The following is a 20321-nucleotide window of genomic DNA, read 5'->3' on the forward strand; positions in this document are numbered from 1 at the left end:
ATGTTGTCCTATAACATGCCCCTGCTAGGCAATGCAGTTACCTGTGCTGTGTGTCTACCCTTTATGGCTGCAAGTTTCAGAGTTGCCTGAGGGAATTAGGTGCCGGACTCTTGTTGAAATTCCCAACATACAGCCTTCCAGTTGGAGGCAGTTTTAAATCAACTCTCCCTCGGGGACAGAGCAACAGCTTAAAACTCAAGGCCAGTGAGACGTAACTCATTTGACAGACTTAGGAATTTAAAAACAGAAGAGGCACTTCAGTCAGAGCACCCTTGGTTTACAAGCTGGCAGGGCCTTCTCCAGGACAGGCCTGAAACAGCCCTAAACTATGGGCTTTCAGGGCAAAACACTAACACAAGCAATACAATTATTCGTGGATGGTAGGACTTAGTAATTGTGGGTGAAGATGCACTGCTAGTTGTGTCACTTTACAGTGACTGTGTTGTCAAATGCACCTGGAGCTTCATGTACAGAACAGTTACAGTGAAGCATGTAGATGCCCCACTATTATTTACATAGTGCCCAAAGGCTAGCAGGTGAGTTGCAGATAGAAAATCATTTTAAAAAGTCATTTAAAGTGAACATTGGAACATCTGACCTAACCTGTGTCGTCTCTGTGATGGAAGCCAGCTGCAAGTATTCAGAGTTTCCCCACCCAAAGAGGTCTCCTTCATCAGATACAGCCAGACAGCTGTCCCCATAGGTGGCAACGTGTACGATATTTACTCCAGCAATATCTCCGCCTAATTTGGTGGGCACACTGGTGATATTGTAATGGCCAAGACCTGACAAGGAGAGGGAGAGAGAGAGAGAGAGAGGGAGAGAGACGTGCTGTAATGAAATGCTGTACTTGTTCATATTAGAAATAAGGCAGACACCATGTACCTTATGGTGCCAGTCAACAGAAGTCATCCAAAGACTGGAACTTTTGAAGCAACATCAAAAAGAGAAAAAAGTGCACCTGCTTCTAGAGACGTGTTATCTCAAGGATCTGAGTGAGGAGTCCCTAGCATGCTCCCTGTGGAGACCACAGCTCAAATCCTGTGTTCTAGCAGTTTGGTGGCATTACTCAAGAACCCACCGTGTATATTACAAAGATCAAACAGTTTGGTACCACTGTCTCTCTGTAGAGGAGATGCTCTACTGTTTCAGTCCAGTGTATTTCAGAGCAGGATAATGCTACACTAAAATGCTTGATCTTAAGAGGATGGTTAAACAGGGATTAACTCAGGGAAGCCCTATGGTCTGTGTTATGCAGGAGGTAGATGATCACAATAGTCCCGTCTAGCCTTAATCTATGGAAGAGTTGCTAAGCACCTGCGTTTTCAATGGGAGTTGCAAGTGCTCAACATCTCCCAGGCTTTGGTGCTAACAGAGCTATTTTTAAAAAAGGCCCATCACCTCTTACCCATCTCAAGTCAACAGTGGTGAGCCCCCCAGTGATCTTTTTCTTATGACTGGGCTGTTATGAATCATTCTATTACCAGCCCCACACTCTTGTTTCATGTTGAGCAAGCAAGTTAGTTTCTTACCTTGGTACCCAATGATCCAAGGCGAGGCCTACCACCCAAAAACATGCATTGGAAAGTAGCAGCAGCAGCTGCAGCTAATGCAACTATCCCAAGCAAAGTATGTTGCAGCAGTTCTTCCTCTATCTGCAACAAAGCCAACCAATTCCTACCCTCTGACTGGTGACTATCAGCTCTGAAGTAAGGCAGAGGAATCTTTCTGCTCACATTTGGAATTCAGACTGATGCGTGCCACTCTGTAGTTTGGGGGTGGCTGTTAAAAACAGTGAGGCTGACATACAATGGATTATGTAAAGCATGCATACTCCCATTCACCACTTCCCCTCCCCACTTTACACCCCTAAAGGTCCTTCATTGCTGTCACCAAACAATCAGGTTTCCCTCCAGAGTCAATTAACTCCCCTCCTGAATCAACCAGACAGGCCACTATGGAGTGGGAGAGAGACCTGTTTGCCTGTCCTGTGGGTTGAGCACATTGAAACAATACTAACCGCACAGAAGTACCATTCCTCACAACATCTCACAGACCAATTGCCTAGAAAAAACGTAAATGAGCCTTCTTGAGAGCATGGGTCTGGACAATTCAGGAGTGAGACTAGGACCTGGATCAAAACTAAAATGACTCAACATGACAACTCCTGGGGCTTGATGTGACCGGTCATCACGCTGCTTCATTGCACGCATTTACCTCAGCAGGTGCATGAGCTAATGCACGTGCCAGCACATCTAGAGCTCCCGGGGGACCTATCCCCCTGCTGTAGAACAATTTGTTCACACACCACTTGTGATTAATGCTGTGTGTGCACGCGCGCTAATGAAACGATGCAAACAAACTGACAACTTCCACTTAACAGATGTCCGGTCCTGTTCTGCAGAAGCGGCTAAGACACAATCCACACTACCTAAAGAACCATGTTTAAACACGGCTGTGAAACATATTGTGACCTCCCCGTGTTAGAACATGGTTTTATCTTGCCTGTGCAGACAGACGTGTTAGCGAATGCTGTTTCAAACCCAGCCGAAACCCAGGCTAAGATGGGGTCCCTAAAATCAGTTACGTTTCCTGTCCCCTCAGAAACACAGGTGGGTCACAACATATTTCACAAGTGTAGGTGGGGCCAAGTGAAGAGGCAGGCTGGCTGGACTGGAGGATAGCTGATATGGTGACAGGCTGCCTGGGGCCAGATGGAAAGCTAGTCTGGGAGTGGGGGGACAAACTGGGGAGAGCAGTAAGAGGAAGCAATAGGCAGCGTGATGCAGCCAAATAGGAGGGCAGCAGGAACAACTCAGAGGAAGGCCTCAGAAGAAGCCCCCAGAGACAGGAGAAGCTATCAGGAGAAGGACCTTGGCCCAGCTCCCTGCCTAGGACAGCAAAAGCAGCCAGGAAGGTGGTCTCAGTCAAGAACAGCAAGTTGAGGGGAGGAGAAGCGTCTGGAACAAGGACAGCAGCAGTAGGTAATGGCAATAGAGAGATGGATAGGTAACCCCTCCCTGTGAGGTGGCACAGCCTCACTCAAGTGGAGAGGTGGCTAATGAGCAATTCTGGGCTCAGCCAGCACTGACCAGACACGTGTGTGAGGCTTGCGGTGCCTGGAGGGAAGCAGCTTGGGAAAGCCTGCCACAGGAAGGGGTGGTGACTGGGGGCAGGTTCCTGTACTCAGAGTGCTGGCTACAGGGACAGATCAGCATAGAAGACCTTGATGCCCTCAGTTCTGCATGGACCAGGTACAAAGTGGGGGTGACCAAAAGGAGGGGCAGATTTTCCCCCTCTCAGGGAAAGGAGAGGAAAAAGGACCTTTTTGTTTGCTTGGAAAATCCCTTGTGTGCCACAAACAGGGGAAAGACTCTGTAAGTAACTTAAATCGAGGTCCGGTGGAGACACCCACCCACCACACCCCAACTAGAGTCCTTCCCTACTGCCACTTCTCATGTCTCACCATGGGTGGGGGGGAGGGGGGAGTCTTAAGGTCAAACAGGGCCTAAAACTTAGCAAGGCCAGAGGACATTCAAAACTTCCCCTCTAGCTGCTCCACTGCCCTCACTTCCCACAAAAATAAAAGGAATAGGCTCGGCTCTACACACTCGCTTCTTTTGTGAATGAGTATTGTCTATATACTGTATATATAACATTTTTAATCTTGCCTGTGTGGACAGAAACGCATGTCGTGTTTCATGTCAAGGCTCACCAATACGTTGAGATGGGATCGCTATGACTTTCAAGCACTATACAGCAATCCCATACCTATGCACTGGAGATAGAAATATTCTCAAACAGGTTTTGCTGGCAAGACAAAACCATGTTCTAACACAGGTGAGGTGCAATGTACCTCATCTCTACTTGCTGCCACTATTAAATATCTGACATTCTGTGGTACAGTCAGTTGAGCAGAGCAAACACTGTTCCAGCAAGTACTAGTAAAAACTTGGATTTACTGCACAGCAGCTTCCACTTTTCTGAAAGGCCTACCTGTTTGTCCATCAGCTCCCCATCCACAGGAGTAAACCTCGCCTCTCTCAGTCCTGAACAGACTGTGATCCTGCCCACAGACAATCTACAGGCAAGTGAAAAGCTACGTCAGATCATGTTGAGAATTCGTGCACTGTGACATCACGTGCGGACCTATGAATGTGAACCTCTTGTACTCAACATGCCCGTTCTCTTTAGCCAGAGCTTGCCAATTTTTTGGCCTTCCGTCCAGAGCAAATATAACAGCTGCACATGCGAGAGGGAAGGTCAAAACCATCCCAATACTGGCCTTGGTGAACACAGTAGAATTTTGGCTTTTGTCTACAGTGAGCGCTCCCGAAGTGGAAATCTAATTTGTTGTGGAATTCCAAACAACACAGTGAACAGAGAGGCCCAAGCATGCAGTACCCCAACATCATAAAATGGCATCAGTGAATGATAGAAGAGAACTCTCATCGCAACTGCTAAAACACCTCCCCCAGAATGATATTTTCTGGCTCATATAATGTCAGCTACACCGTGAAATTTGATTCTTTGGCTTAAGAACTACAGCAATCTGGAATGTCCCTCTGCCACTCCACATCTGTTCTTGAACGGATCTTGTTTTACTCAATCCCAATACCCACGCCTGTCACGGGATTGGTATGAGCTATTCCAGTGATACTCAGACTGGCCTCGCGAACCGCAAGTGGCTCTTTAATGTGTCCCCGGCCGCTCTTTGCAGCACATGACATTAAAACACTGTTTGATTTAATTATTAACCAATCTGGATGCTTTTACTATTATTAACCAATTAAGTTATCAACTTGCACTAAATTATTAACTTGTTTGCTGAGAGAAAATATATGTGTGTGTATGTGTGTGTTTACACACACAAAATATTTTATTTCCCTGTCATACTGTTTAAATATGAATATCTAGTACTATAGTAAATTAAACCATGAATTCACACGACTGTGGCTCTCTTGGGTAATGCCGATCGCTAATTTGGCTCCTGAACCACTGAGGTCTGAGTATCACTGAGTTAGGGCCAAAATTTCCAAAGTCACTCCTAAATCACTGGGTAAATTTTCAAGCACAGTGAGCACCTAAGAGCTGACCCCAATATCACAGGGAGCTGCTAGGTGTTCAGCACACCTGAAAATCTGGCTAGTGATTTTTAAGAGTCTAAATGAGGATTTAGGCTTTTAACATTAAAGGACTCTTTTTGAAAAATTTGGCCAAATATAATCTCCCACCCCATTGGCCTGGATTAGTTACCTTGCTGTCTAGGCGATCACTTGGTGGATTTTATGGGCCAAATTTTCCCAAGTGCACACATGCAAGCCAGGTAAATGGACATACAAATGGCCAACTGACCACTTTGTGCATGTAATTACTGCAGTTGCATGAAATAGCAGGGTGATCATGTATGCTAATTAGGCCTCACCCAATCCTAGAAATCCTCATCCAGAATCTGACCTTATGTGGAATCTAGTTGGCAATTTACAGGAAGAACGGTCTCATGGTAAGGCACTGGATAGCACTTGGGACTTCACAAATGAAAGGTCTCAGTGCCCAACTGCTGCAAATTGATGGTGGTAAAAGGAGAGGTAGCAGACACAAAAGAGAAGGCCGAGATGACTGAGAAATGGTCAGGGATAGGCCTCTCAACAGACAATACTCTTAAATGCAGCCAAAGAAATTCAGCAGCAGAGGGTGCCCATCAACTAAGGTCTCATGTTTCCTGCTCCTATTTGGTCCTCCCAGGTATTCAGACCCAGCAAAGTCAATCACACTAGCTGGGCAGTGGGCAATTGCTCAAGCCACAAAGAATCAAGCAGTAGGGCCTCTTTCCCATTTCAGAAGACATCCGTTGAACAACCCCCATCCTCAGACAGGTTTTAGGTTGAGAAAAGGCTCTTACCTGCGCAACTCTGCCTTTAAACTTTTGCAGTCGGTGAATTAGATGGCTCTCACTACATCACCAGCAGAGAAAGGGAAAAGGTAAAACAAAGTGAAGATTTCAAGGGTTTGCAACTGAAACTTCCAGAGGCTTGCTCTCTGTCAAACATACAGCCAAGGGTAGCATAAAATCCCTCTTTACCCTGTAAAGGGTTAAGAAGCTCAGATAACCTGGTTGGCACCCGACCAAAAGGACCAATAAGGGGAGAAGATACTTTTGAATCTCTGGGGGAAGGTTTTTATTTGTCTTTGTTTTGTTCTCTTCGAGTCAGTAAGGAACCAGGGCAGGAAAAATACATCTCGTTAAACATATCTGGACTAAGCATCTAGTATTGCAGAAATAGTAAGTATAGCAAAGAAATGTGTTAGATTATCTTTTGTTTTAGCTTGTGAATTTTCCCTGTGCTAAGAGGGAGGTTTATCCCTGTTTTTGTAACTCTAAAGTTTTGCCTAGAGGGGAACTCCTCTGTGTTTTTGAATCTTTTGTTATTCTGTAAAGTACTTACCATCCTGATTTTACAGAGGTGATTCTTTTACCTTTTCTTTAATTAAAATTCTTCTTCTAAAAACCTGACTGATTTTTTCATTGTTCTTAAGATCCCAGGGTTTGGGTCTGTGTTCACCTGTACCTATTAGTGAGGATATTATTCTCAAACCTTCCCCAGGAAAGGGGGTGCAGGACATGGGGGAATATTTTGGGGGAATAGGACTCCAAGTGGTCCTTTCCCTGATTCTTTGTCTAAATCACTTGGTGGTGGCAGCATACTGTTCAAGGCAAGGTGGAATTTGTGCCTTGGGAAAATTTTTAACCTAAGCTGGTAAAAATAAACATNGGGGGGGGGGGGGGGTCTTTCATGCAGGTCCCTGCATCTGTACCCCAGAGTTCAGAGTGGGGAAGGAAACCTGACACTCTCTTTGCAAAACATCTGGTGAAGACTTCCTTTCCCCATGTACTCAGAACACTTAACACTATAGAGCACTTTCCATCTTCCGACGGGAGGGAAATTATTTCCCCTTTTTATAGATTAGTTTAAGTGACTAGTCTAAAGCAATAGGAGTTCTACTTGGTAGAGATGGGACTTTTCTCTCAGGAGATCCTGATTCCAGTCCCTAGATTATACCCAATACCACTAGATTAATTTAGCACTAGTCTACCTGTTCTCACAGTACATTATCTGGCACTACATTAGTAGGGATGGAGAAAAGCTGTACTAAAAACCTCCACTGGGGAAAGGAGTATAAAAGTAAAGAAAATAGACCTGTAAGAGTAGAGAGTGATAGGCCTGGTCCACACTAACCCCCCACTTCGAACTAAGATACGCAACTTCAGCTACGTGAATAACGTAGCTGAAGTCGAAGTACCTTAGTTCGAACTTACCGCGGGTCCAGACGCAGCAGGCAGGCTCCCCCGTCGACTCCGCGTACTCCTCTCGCGGAGCAGGAGTACCGGCGTCAACGGCGAGCACTTCCGGGATCGATCCCAGAAGATCGATTGCTTACCGCCGGACCCAGAGGTAAGTATAGATGTACCCATAGTCTCAACTGAGGAGCCAAGCAAGGCAAGGTCGATTTTGGTTCTGTCACAGCTGGTGAATAGAATTTTAAGTACCCGTGAAGTATGGTTACCATCTAACGCTGGGAAATGACCACTTTGCAGCATGAAGGCATCAAAGAGCAACAAGCTAAAATACTGATTAGGTTTCCTTACGTTTACTTTGTGGATTAAGCACAGGATTAGACGCCAGCAGCTGCTGAGTTCTAGTCCATGCTCTGCCACAGCATCTGTGACTGTGAGCGAGTGAGTCCCTTTGGCTCTCTGTCTCCCTGGCCACATACGGAGGAATAACAATACTGCCCTCCCCTCACAGGGTTGTTTGGAGAATTACTGTCTGCATGGTATGTTTCACATCATAGAGCCCTACTTAAGTGCCTATTACTACTGCTCCTTCCCCAGCTGCAGATTCAGACTGTGCTGTACAAGGGCTTGTTGTTCAGGCTCAAATGCGGTTTCTACACACCTGGGCACTATCACCATCTAGGAGGCTAAAGATTGAAAACTGGCTGCAAATCACACTTGTCTTGAACCGTTTACGTAACTTGGTATTTTCTTGCTAACGTCTGTGGAAAAGGAAGCCAGCTGCTTATGCCTTTTTCAGATCTCAAGTGCATGGTGACCCCATAGTGCTCGGGCCCTGTGAGGCTTTACCCATAGTCCCAGTGGAGGGTTAGACCTCCCAGGCATGAATGGTTAGTTTTTGGACCCCTCAACCTTGGGCAATGTCCTTTCACAGTCACCTTGCTCCACCTAGCTCCACTTGAAAATTAATTATATGAGATATTCTATTATGCAGAAATAAAGGGTATGAATTTGGAGGGGTATTCTCACCTGTAAATTTCACCTTCAGTAACTTTTCGGCCGCACTGCCCATAGGAATTGTTGCCCATGCTGAAGACTGAAAAATAATGATTGCATTCATGTGACTTCCATTTAGCTATTTGAGTTAATATCAAGCATTTGTTCTCTCACAGATGTTGGCTCCTAACTGCAACACGGCCTGCAAAATCCTGACATACACCCAAAATGCTTTGCTCTCAAGCACCCACAAGATGATCTTGAACCTTTTCACCAGGGTTCACCTAAATATGAGAGATTCAAGACATTTCAGGCAACAATGTCTAACCAGTAATGTCATATGCACCGTACTGGTACCTGGAGGCTAGTGGCCATTCCTCCATAATTGACTAGCTCATTCCACTGTTGCCTAGGAGATTTAGAAATAAGATCAGCATTTCCACCGAAGCACTAAATCGAGTGATCAATTCTCCCAGGGATCAACAGCTGTACTGGGATGCTAAATATTGCGCTGAAGTTGGTGTGCTAAAGAATTCTCGGGGCAGTTGAGAGCCAGTCAACATAGGGGTTCCTCTATATATAGGCATATTAATTCATTACCTTTATGAATGCAACATTCTACCTAGACAAGTAGCACTTAGAGGTTTCATAAAGAAAATGCCATAAGGTATTGGCATAGCTGTCCGAAACCTGAATTAGAAAATACATTCAGCTGAAAAAGACAAATACCCTACACTTAACAAGCCCCAGGGCTAGACAGACAAACCATATTTTAGAATACACCTCTACCCCAATATAACACTGTTCTCGGGAGCCAAAAAATCTAACCGCATTATATCGAACTTGCTTTGATCCGCCAGAGCGTGCAGCCCTGCCCCCCCAGAGCGCTGCTTTACCGCGTTATATCCGAATTCGTGTTATATCATGGTAGAGATGTACTTGCAATACAAAAACATCTACAGCTTGTGCCAGATAGAACACAGAAGGTGAAGAAGATTTAAGCTTAGAGCTTTCCCTCCACTAAACAATCCTGCTTTAAAAGGTTGAAAAACCACTTCCATGTGCCATATTTATACAGGGAGGTTTGGGTTCAGCTTTTAAGGAAAGAAAAAAGAAAAGACTTGAGCAATCTGTTGTCCCTTGCCACCACTCTAAGTGATACTGTACCTCCTTCCTTGTCCGTCAGGATGAGGGAATGAGCTCTCCCACAAGACACCTGCAAGATCCGAGTCTCCTGGGGAGTGTCCAGTGGTAATGGAATGGGAGATGGTTCCAAGACATACTCATAGCCTTTAGCTTTAAGAAGGAACAGACAAATCAGAAATTAACAACTTCTACAAAGCGAACTTGGTATGTGTTTGCTGGCGGATCGTATTTAAACACACATTGCCGAACAGGTTCCTAGGATGGGGAAAAGACAATTTATGATCCAGAAAGCAAAGATCCTAACCAGAGTCAAGGGGTGACCTGGATCTCTCTCAGACTAATTGCCAATAGGGAAGGCTTGGGAACACTGCACTGGATTCTGCTCAGTAAGCAATTCACAGAATGCAGGAGTTTGGTGGCATTAGATTTTAGGTGGCCACATTCAGGGAATTTGAAAATTTCGTTTCAGCAAAGCAATTAAGCATGTTGGATGGATTACTGACGAGCTTGAAGTTAAGCATGTGCTTAACTACTTTGCTGAACTGGGGGCTTTGAGACTCCGGCACAACGGGAGAAAACATTCAAAGTCAGTGTGGAAGGTGAATAGGGAGCCTCATGACGCCATACTTAAAGCACAGCAGATTAAAATTCCTCGCAGAAAAAGGAATGCAAGGAACAAACAGCAGCAAATGTGGCTTCACAAGGGATCAAAGATGTAAAAGTTTTTTTAAATATTGTACTAGAAATGAAAGCGTTAGTAACTCAGAATATACAATTAGTTAAGGCCATCAGGGAAAAGAAAAAAGCAGCAAAAAAGCAAAATATAATTAGTGCTAGACAAAAGGTTAAAGGGAGATGAAGAGCTTTTACAAATGTATCAAAGGAAGAAATTATACTAGAAGGAAAATGGCTCCCTTAAGATCACACTACGATAGCTTTACACGCAGTGAGTAGAAGTACCTTACGCCACAAGTCATCCCACTGATTGATTAGGATCTCTTGTGCGGCCCGGTACCCTCTTTGTAGGTATCAACAATCTGGATCTTAGTGACTGGAGGGAGCTGGAAATGCAATACAGGGGACTGCCTACACGGAGGCAGGTTTCACCGAGAAATAGCCATTCTATCCCGCTCTAATGCGGCCACATCAGCATCTCAATACCAGAAAGATACTGAGAGGCTGGAGGGAGTTCTGAGACTTAAACTACACTACAAAGCCGGGTCAGCCAGAAGATCTAAGGTGCAGGTGACCTGGGGTAAGAGACTGGTCCTTTGGGACTGGGAGTAACCTGAATATTGCTGTGATCCTTGCTGTAAGGAACCATCCATCACAGAGACACGCTCACATGGGTGGCAAGATAGATCAGAGTACCAAGGAGACTGCCTGTGACTCCAAGTTAAGGCTGTTCTAGAGCTTGAGGAGTTTACACTTGACAATTGATTGGTGAAATCTACGTCTAAGTCACAACCAATCTGTGGCTAGTGTCCTGGTTCCTAACAGTCTGCCCTGAGGTTGGTGCTCCCAGTCTTGAGCCACTACAGGCAGCATTACAGTTACGTCAGCTAGAAGTGGGGGGGTGGAGGAGAGAACAATAAGTCAGATGCCCTGGTCAGTATAACTTTGCTGGCAAAACCCATGGTGTAGACACACCTGCCAGCAGAACAGTGCTACTGACGGTTTAGTGAATATTGTTCAGGGAGATGATGTAGCTAGGCCAGCAAAAAAAAAAAAACAACAACACTTTCGGCCTCCACTAGGGGGCTCTGTCAGCAAAGCTATACCAGCAAAGAAGAGCAACCAAAGTGATCAGATAGCTGGAAAGAGTAAGAGGGCTAAATATTTATAGCTTGCTCTAGAGTTGGCTGGGGGGGGGGGGGGGGGGGGGGGGGGAAGGAGAGAAAGGATGAGAAGAGATGAGAGTCTAAAAAATTGAAGGACGTAATTACCAAGGATGGAGAAGAATCATTTAGTGTGGTCACTGAGGCATAACTAGAAGTAATGGGATGAAGTTAAGCAAGGGAAATTTAGGCTGAATTTCAAGAGAAAGGTTCCTCCTAACTGTGACGTCTCAGACTGGGGTGCTTCAGTCATCAGCCATGCTCCAAATGGGAAAGCACAGAACTATGGCATTAGAATCCACAAACTTATGAATGAGGCAATGAACCAATGAAATGGAGGGTACTTGACGATTCCACAAACAATTATGTTTTCCCAGAAGATGAGAAGAGATTCATCTCAGAAAGGTTTCAGAGCAGCAGCTGTGTTAGTCTGTATCCCCAAAAAGAACAGGAGTACTTGTGGCACCTTAGAGACTAACAAATTTATTAGAGCATAAGCTTTCGTGGGCTACTGCCCATATATGTATGCACCCGAAGAAGTGGGTTGTAGCCCACGAAAGCTTATGCTCTAATAAATTTGTTAGTCTCTAAGGTGCCGCAAGTACTCCTGTTCTTTTCATCTCAGAAAAAGCTTGAACATGCCTGGAAGCATTTGAAGATGGAATTGAGTGAGTTAGGTGCCTAGACTGTTTCTTTAAAAAAAAAAAATAATAATAATAATAATAAAAAAAAACCTTTTAGTTACCAGCATAATGCCCCCTCCCCCCCAAACCAGCTGAGGGAGAGGGGAAAGGAGGCAGAAGCCACCTGTGAAACCTGTAGCTTGGCAGTTTGGATACTCAGCCAGGCTGGTGTAATTCCCCCGTGTGCCTGAGGAGAAGGGATTTCAATAGGCATCTGTCAAGTGAGTGTCCTCATCACTGCACTAAGGATCACTCCATCCCCAGCAGCACAGTTTAGTAAGCAAACCTCTACACTATAAAGGACAGCTCAGCATTTACTCTTTCTTTGGCCCAATTAATTGCTAATTAAAGTGGAACAGCTTCAAGAGGAAAGCCTGAGGGGACCCCTCCCCAGGACTCCACCTGCCCAGCACTTAGGAGATGGCTGTTGACATCCCACTAGGCAGGCAGAGGGGGAATTGAACCTCAACTCCCACCTCCTGAGCAACAACCCAAACCACTGGGCTATAGAGCATTCCTGAGACTAGCTAGCCGTGGCCCAACTGCTGTGTAATTATTTCATTAAGGTGGCCCAGCATCAACAAGAGAAGAAGAGCAACCCACATCACAAGATCCCTTCGTTCAGCACTCAGGGCATGCACTTGCGAGACAGCAGATCCCTATTCACATCCCTTCTCAGTCGGTAGACTGGGGAATCAAAGCAGACTCACCCCCACCCCAGGTGAGTGCCCTAACCAGTGGGTAAAAGTCAGGAGGGAGTGGCACCTCTGCTGAGGACACTCATCTAAGAAGAAGTGACAGATCGCTGTTCAAATCCCAGCTCCTCCATGAGAGGAAACTGACCCAGGCTCTGCCAGATCCCAGGTGAGTACCCTAACCATTAAGCTAAACATTATAAAGGAGGCCCTGGCCTCCACAACCGCCTTGTGTGGTATTAGGTGCCTACCCAATTGAGCCCCCAAGGGAAGATAATGGCTTGAGAATCATGCTGGGCTTAGGCATGAGGATCATAGGGGAAGAGGAAAGGTCCTCTCACGGATCAGTAACTGGCTAAAAGATAGGAAACAAAGAGTAGGAATAAAGGGTCAACTCTCAGAATGGAGAGAGGTAAATAGTGACATCCCCTAGGGGTCTGTGCTGGGACCAGTACAGTTCAGCATATTAATAAATGATCTGAGAAAAGAGGTAAACTGTGAGGTGGCAAAATTTGCAGATGATACAAAATTACTCAAGATAGTTGAGTCCAAAACAGACTACAAAGAGATCTCACAAAACTGGGTGACTGGGCAACAAAAATCACAGATGAAATTCAATCTTGACAAATGCAAAGTAATGCACATTGGAAAACATAATCCCAACTATACATATAAAATGATGGGGTCTAAATTAGCTGTTACCACTCAAGAAAGATCTTGGTGTCATTGCAGATAGTTCTCTGAAAACATCCAATGTGCAGCTGCAGTCAAAAAAGCGAAAAGAACATTGGGAACCATTAAGAAAGGGAGAGATAAGAAGACAGACAATATCATATTGCCACTATAAAAATCCATGGTATGCCCACATATTGAATACTATGTGCAGATGTGGTCACCCCATCTCAAAAAAAGATATTGAAATTGGAAAAGGTTCAGAAAAGGGCAACAAAAATGATCTGGGGTATGGAACAGCTTCCATATGAAGAGAGATTAAAAAAACTGGGACTTTTCAGCTTGGAAAAGAGACCACTAAAGGGAGATATGATAGAGGTCTATAAAATCATGACAGGTGTGGAGAAAGTAAAATTAGGAAGTGTTATTTACCCCTTTACATAACATGAACTAGGGGGTCACCAAATGAAATTAATAGGCAGCAGGTTTAAAAACAAAAGGAAGTATTTCTTCACACAATGCACAGTCGACCTATGGAACTCTTTGCCAGAGGATGTTGTGAAGGTCAAGACTATAACAGGGTTCAAAAAAGAACTAGATACGTTCATGGAGGATAGGTTCATCAATGGCTATTAGGCAGGATGGTGTCCCTAGCCTCTGTTTGCCAGAAGCTGGGAATGGGTGACAGGGGATGGATCACTTGATGATTACCTGTTCTGTTCATTCCCTCTGGGGCACCTGGCATTGGCCACTGTCAGAAATCAGGAGAGTGAGTTAGATGGACCTTTGGTCTGACCCAGTATGTCCATTCTTATGTTCACGTGCACAGAGGAAGAAACGCAGGTGGCTTGGGAATTTTTAGAGCAAAAACTTAGGCACCTACAGGATTGGGAAGCAGCTGTGCAGGGGTTGTGAGAATTGCAGTGGTGCCTAAACCTGGGATTTAGGCACCCAAGTCCCTTTATAGGTCTAGCTATGTGTGCCCATGGTGTGGAGTGAGTGTACCCATTCTTAGCTCCCCAAATTCCACTTTGAGTGCCTCTAGCACGAACTGAGCACACTCCCCAGCTCAGCACTCCATGCCTGCTGCATCGGCGCTATCTGTCGCTCCAAATGCTGGAGTTCTCAGAGGAGTTTGACCCATTGTAAAAACAGATCAGGGGAAGCGCTGGCTCTAGTCACCAAGGGACCCCAGAATTGTAGCCCAGATACTACTCCTGGTCTTCATCTGGCAGAGCAATTCTCAAGCCAACCTGGCTCTGCGTTTGCACGTTAGAGCACTTTACAGTTAAACACAGCTCATTTGCTGGGAGAGGAAGGGAGCCGGATAGTCCCTTAACCATGACCTTAAATTTGCACCGCAAATGGTACCCAAGGCCTTCTACTAGCATACAAATTTCCAAGCCAATCTGACTCTATGAACTTTAGCACACTTTGAAAGTTTACCCTTAAACAGCAATGCTACTGCAGCCTGTGTGCGTCTCTGGCACCTGTTGGCGATGCCGGTCTTGCTCACAGGAGCACCACTTTGTAAAACCAAAGTGAAAATCTGCTCATGTTTGGATTCTTGGGGTTGAAGCTATGGGTTGGCCAGCTCCGGGGAAGGCTAGTCAGATATGTTCATTGTGCACACTGCTAATTTTGCACAAAGCTAGGGGGAAAGTGATTTCTTTCCATCCCAAGAACAAGCATGAAATATCAGCTTGTGTTTCAGTAACCTACCTGCCTGCTGTCATTGATCTGCCTGCTCCGATTACCTACACTGGGCAGACACACTCAGATCTGATCACACCTCAAAGATGATACAACAGTCTAGGAGGGAACCACATCTCTGCCTGGTGGTGATTTATACATTAGGCCCACCACTTTGAATTCACGGCACGGACAGACCTGATGTAACTAGAGAGTTAATGAAGAACTAAGCAGTAGCTGAATCAAGTAGCCTTTGCTCAGTCACACTAGCAAGATTTGAAGGTAAGTAACTGCAGATCAACCCAACTGCAGTTTTTTCAGTCAGCAGCCTACGTCTCACAGGTATTTTTATTTTCCGGTGGTAAGAAGCAAGCGTCTCTGATAATGTGTGCTACGAGTTGTTTGCTAAGAACAAAACCAGCGAGAAACTGCCATCAACAATGTGCAAATTATCAGTCAGGCTCATGCAACAGTACAGTATCTTCATGTGTCCCGTCAACAATGGATGACTGATAACTAGCCCAGGACACCTTGTTCCTAAAATGATGGTGCTGCCACCTGCACCAGAAGCCATCCTTACTTTTGGGCAGCCTAGCTGTGAGAGCACCTGTGCAACAAGGAGGTGCAAAGGCCACAGGGAAGATTTCATGTGCTCCAATGCATGCAACTGACAGTGACAAGCGTAGCAACAGAGTACTGAACACACCCGACACAGATTCTGAGGGGGAATAAACACGTTTCAACTACCTGCAAATTACTGTGACTATTTTTGTGAGTAAATATAGCATGAAGGGGTGTTACATTAGACATTCAGTAGCTAATAGTCAGATGTATGGGTTACATAGGAGTACCCGGTTATACTTTGTTACTCACACAATATATTCATACAAGACATTCTACAGCCCTTCCATTAAGAGTCATTACTGTAATATGTGGAAGCTGACTTGCTGTACCCAAACAAAAAGTGAGAACTCTGTTATTCTCCGACAATTATAAGAAGTTTGCACGTATTGTCATTGTATTCAGTGCTAGTAAGAAGATCATTACAATTGTACCATGTGTGCTTTAGACTTTCATCTCTAGCCAGGCAGATAACATCAAAAATATGTTTTATAATTGGGGAGTAGGGGGTCTTGTCTGCATAATTTCATAAAAACAGCAGAAAGAAAAAGCTTTTATTAAATCAGACCATTCTCCAAATAATGACAAGCTCATACTGTCATATGACTAGACTTTTGCTTTAACGAAAGGCAAAAAAATATATGGGAAACATGCACACAATAGATCATCTGGGGCTAAATATTTACCAAACCTTCCAAAGCAGTACTATTTTGAGTACATAGTTGCATTCTCAATTGTATTTAGAAGCTGTCTGCCAATTTCAGGCAAAATTAAACTATGTTTCCATGAGTTAAGGCCCTTTCTGTGATTTTATGATAACATATGGATGCCCAGTAATGTTAAAACATTACATGACACAGAGACACTGCACCACTTCCAGCATCTACATCCACCCTGGCGATGACCACCAGATATGTGCCTAACGTGTGGTAGCAAAGACATTTTCCTAGCTGATGGGTTTGCCCAAAATGGGTTTGGGCTGGTACACTACAAATACAAAATACATTTTTAAAACCACTCCCTGGACAGAACTAAATTCTTTACACGACAATTCTCAAAAATCCTCTCAGCCACCATCACTGCAACTCAATCATAGTCTCCTACCCATCCCCATTGGCTCTCCACCCCCAGGAAATGCCTAGGACAGTCTGTCTTAAAGGTCACCCAACTCCCTTGGGATTTAGACGTCTAGAAACATCCGCAATGTTTTTCAATAGCTTATTTATGACCCCTCAAATCCCTACAAGAGCTGAGATGCTTACTTTGATCCTTCCTGCTTCTCTGAAAGCCAAGCTGAGAATCCTTGTTCAGCCCCATGCCCCAAACTTTGGTAATGTCAGTGGTTTTTGAGGATATTAGCGTGAAGCCATAGCCACATGCTGCAGAGGATATCTTTAAGAAAAAAAGGAAAACATTGAGTTATAAATCTGCTTTTGAAAATTAAAGCTTACTTGATTTTATAAACTCAGAATCATGTTTCTTTAGACCACTGCCCCCAATTCATGGCAAAGGAGTCTTCTGGGTACAGCCCTTACCAGAGGGTCATCAATAGTCCTTAACCTGTTGGGGTTTAAGAATAAAACTCAAACAGCTGCTAGACAAGCTTCTAAACACTTGGTCATTTTAGCAACTAGTCCAAAAGTACTGTTTGTTTTTAAAGACACAGCCTGATCTAAACTTAAAACTTAGATCAACCTAGCTATGTCACACGGGGCTGTGAAAAATTTCACACCCTGATCACTGTAGTTAGGGTGACCTAACTCCCACTGTAGACACAGCTAGATCAACAGAAGAATTCTTCCATCATTTTAGGGCTAGTCTACACTAGCAGCGCTTTAACGTGCCTTCTGTGGTTACGGCGCAGCACTCTCCCAGCGCGCTAAAAAAAACCACCTTCACGAGAGGCACAGCTCCCAGCACTGATGCCCTGTCTACACTGGCACGGAAACTTGCTGCGCATTGTGGGGTGTTTTTTCACACCCCGAGCGAGAAAGTTGCAGCGCTGTAAATTGCCAGTGTAGACAAGCCCTTTGCTCCCAACTCTCGCAGAGGTGGGTTAACTACATTGATGGGGAAAAAACCCTTCAGTCAACATGGGAAGCATCTACACTACAGTTCTACTGGGGCACAGCTGCACCACCATAGCTCTGCCACTGTGGCAGCTGTAGTCTAGACATGACCTAAGCAGTACGTATAAGTTTTGCTAAGTCGTTATCACGTCTGTGGATGTACGAGACAACCCCAAAGTAGTCCAGACTAAAGAGAGACTATGCACTGCTGACCCGATTCTTCTTGCTTCTTTTCTGAATAAAATCGAGGATGGAAATTAATTCTCAACTGTTCTTTTTTTTTATGCTTCAGTAATAGCACTGTATGGACACAGTACTCAGGTGCAAGTTTAGCACTCTAGGAAGTAATGACTAGCGCAGGAGTAGGCAACATGCGGCACGTGAGCTGATTTTCAGTGGCACTCGCACTGCCCAGGTCCTGGCCACCGGTCCGGGGGGCTCTGCATTTTCATTTAATTTTAAATGAAGCTTCTTAAACATTTTAAAAACCTTGTTTACTTTACATACAACAACAGTTTATTTATATATTATAGACTTACAGAAAGAGATCGTCTAAAAACGTTAAAATGTATTACTGGCACGCGAAACCTTAAATTAGAGTGAATAAATGAAGACTCGGCACACCACTTCTGAAGGATTGCCGACCCCTGGACTAGTGCCAGACTCTGGACATCCCTGCTGAGATTTAAGACCAAAAAGCTGTTCATCTTGATAAGACTAGAGCTCTATCAATACATCTAAATTCACAAATGCAGCAACCCCTGCAGTCCAGTCCTAGAACACTTGGTGGAGCATCAGTCATGCAAAACTGTGCAGTGGTTTTGTGAAATAAAAGAATGAGAAGCAGGACACAGAACATCAAAACTCTTCCACTTAAGCACAATTTGAATAGCAGAAATGAACAGGATTTTGTTTTCTAAACTAGTAAGCAGATAGATTTAAAAATAAAAATAAAGACTAAAAAAACATTTACATAAATTTCAGCCCTCCTCGGGCAGAGTGCAAGCCACCAAGCATTAGGCTAAAGGAAATGAATGAATCTAAACAACTTTGTTAAAATGGGTTTCTAATTTCTTCAAAGTGCAAAGGTACAAAAGAGCAACTGACTATAGGGATACTTTTCTTCTGGGGGGTTAAAGGAAACCATGAGCTCTCTGCCATTTCCCCCATCTCTGTTATGGCTCTGGCAATATACTATATACCATGCTAAAGCTCTCTAGATAATGTACAAGTACCATCCTGTGTGTTTGCACAGGTCCAAGAACAATGGAATCCCATTCCTGATGGGAGCCTCTAAGTACTATCACAGTGCAAATAATAAGCAATGATAGTTATTATGACACAAACTCTCCTTAGGCACATTGACTCAGCTACATTGACAACAATGGAATTAACGTAAAACTGTTAAATTAACCCCCAAAAGCTTCGTATTTTAGGACAGACACTGCCAAGTCTGATTCACTGAGATACAATACATCCACTGATTTTAGCATTTTAAGGAAGTTTTTAAAATCACCTTCTTATCATGAATATGTTGTGCTGAATTTTTCAACCTGACATTTAAAAGCTCAGACCTTGTGATCGCTTTCATTCAAACTGGCTGAGAGACCTGTTACACTGAGCTAGCATTGACAGTCCTTTGACCTTAGTGATTATGCGTCATTAAAACAGAAAAAAATCCTCATCACCAGAGAAAAGGTTTTAATACTTCTTTAAAATGAATACCCCTGGAAAAAAAAAAAAAAAAAAATCAGAGGCAGGCCTAAACAAAATGATTAGACCAAAGCCTGGGAAAGTTCAGGTGCTAATTTTGCAGCTGGTCCCTCTCACTATAATGAGCTGAACCAAACAATCAAGCCAAAACACCTGTGATCATAGGGAAAGTTAGGCTCTGAACATGTTGACTTGGACACACCTCCAGCCCAAAGTGTCCTTCCAATAATACTTAACAGGTCTCCCAGCTCTTTTCACTCACCTTCTCAGCTGTGTCCAGGCGGTAGGGTGTGGGTTGTATCCTCCGGCACTTTTTCCAGCTTGCATCAGGCTTAACGAAGCTGGGGATCCCCAGGGCCCCAGCGTGACAGAAACCCCAGACAAACACCCTGTCCTTCCTCTTGGACTTCTCCCCCACATACTGAAAAACTGGGGCAGAGTCCTCAGCTTCTTTCACTTCTCTGCTGCTCCTGCTCTTGGCTACCTTGGCAAAGCCTCTGGAGAGACCTTGCACCTGCAGCCCCCTCTGGGGCCCCAGCACCTGCAGCCCCCTCTGACCTGCCTGCGACCCCCCTAGCCCCCTCTGGGGCCCCAGCACCTGCAGCCCCCTCTGACCTACCTGGGACCCCCCTAGCCCCCTCTGGGGCCCCAGCACCTGCAGCCCCCTCTGACCTACCTGGGACCCCAACAGCCCCCTCCGAGACCCCTGAAGCCCCTGCACCAGCAGCTCCCTCTGGGGCCCCACGAGCCTCGGCCAGCCCCGGCTCCCAGTGAGGAGCAGCGGAGCCGGGGCCATTGTCCCAGCAGAGCCCGATACGCCCCCCCCGCTAGGCCGGCAACGTCAGTCGCTGCTCTACAGCAGCTGCGCGGGAGCAGCCATCTTGGCGACCCTTCACCTT

The 20321-nt window shown here is 45.0% G+C and overlaps 1 protein-coding gene across 1 annotated transcript in view; it reads right to left on the bottom strand.

Annotated features, from left to right (window-relative positions):
* The window catches only part of RCC1L (RCC1 like), a 27501-nt gene extending 7509 nt beyond the window's left edge, over positions 1-19992 (bottom strand). Inside the window, exons 1-7 of the mRNA XM_034752412.1 lie at positions 19685-19992; positions 16903-17032; positions 9461-9589; positions 8327-8393; positions 5903-5954; positions 3997-4081; positions 604-785 (exon numbers count right to left, since the gene is read on the bottom strand). Of these exons, the coding sequence (XP_034608303.1) occupies positions 604-785; positions 3997-4081; positions 5903-5954; positions 8327-8393; positions 9461-9589; positions 16903-16957 (570 nt within the window). The 5' untranslated portion in view covers positions 16958-17032; positions 19685-19992. The remainder of the gene's footprint in view (positions 1-603; positions 786-3996; positions 4082-5902; positions 5955-8326; positions 8394-9460; positions 9590-16902; positions 17033-19684) is intronic.
* Positions 19993-20321: the final 329 nt, after the last annotated feature.

Source organism: Trachemys scripta, chromosome 18 (assembly GCF_013100865.1).
Source record: "Trachemys scripta elegans isolate TJP31775 chromosome 18, CAS_Tse_1.0, whole genome shotgun sequence".
Classification (NCBI taxonomy): domain Eukaryota; kingdom Metazoa; phylum Chordata; order Testudines; family Emydidae; genus Trachemys; species Trachemys scripta.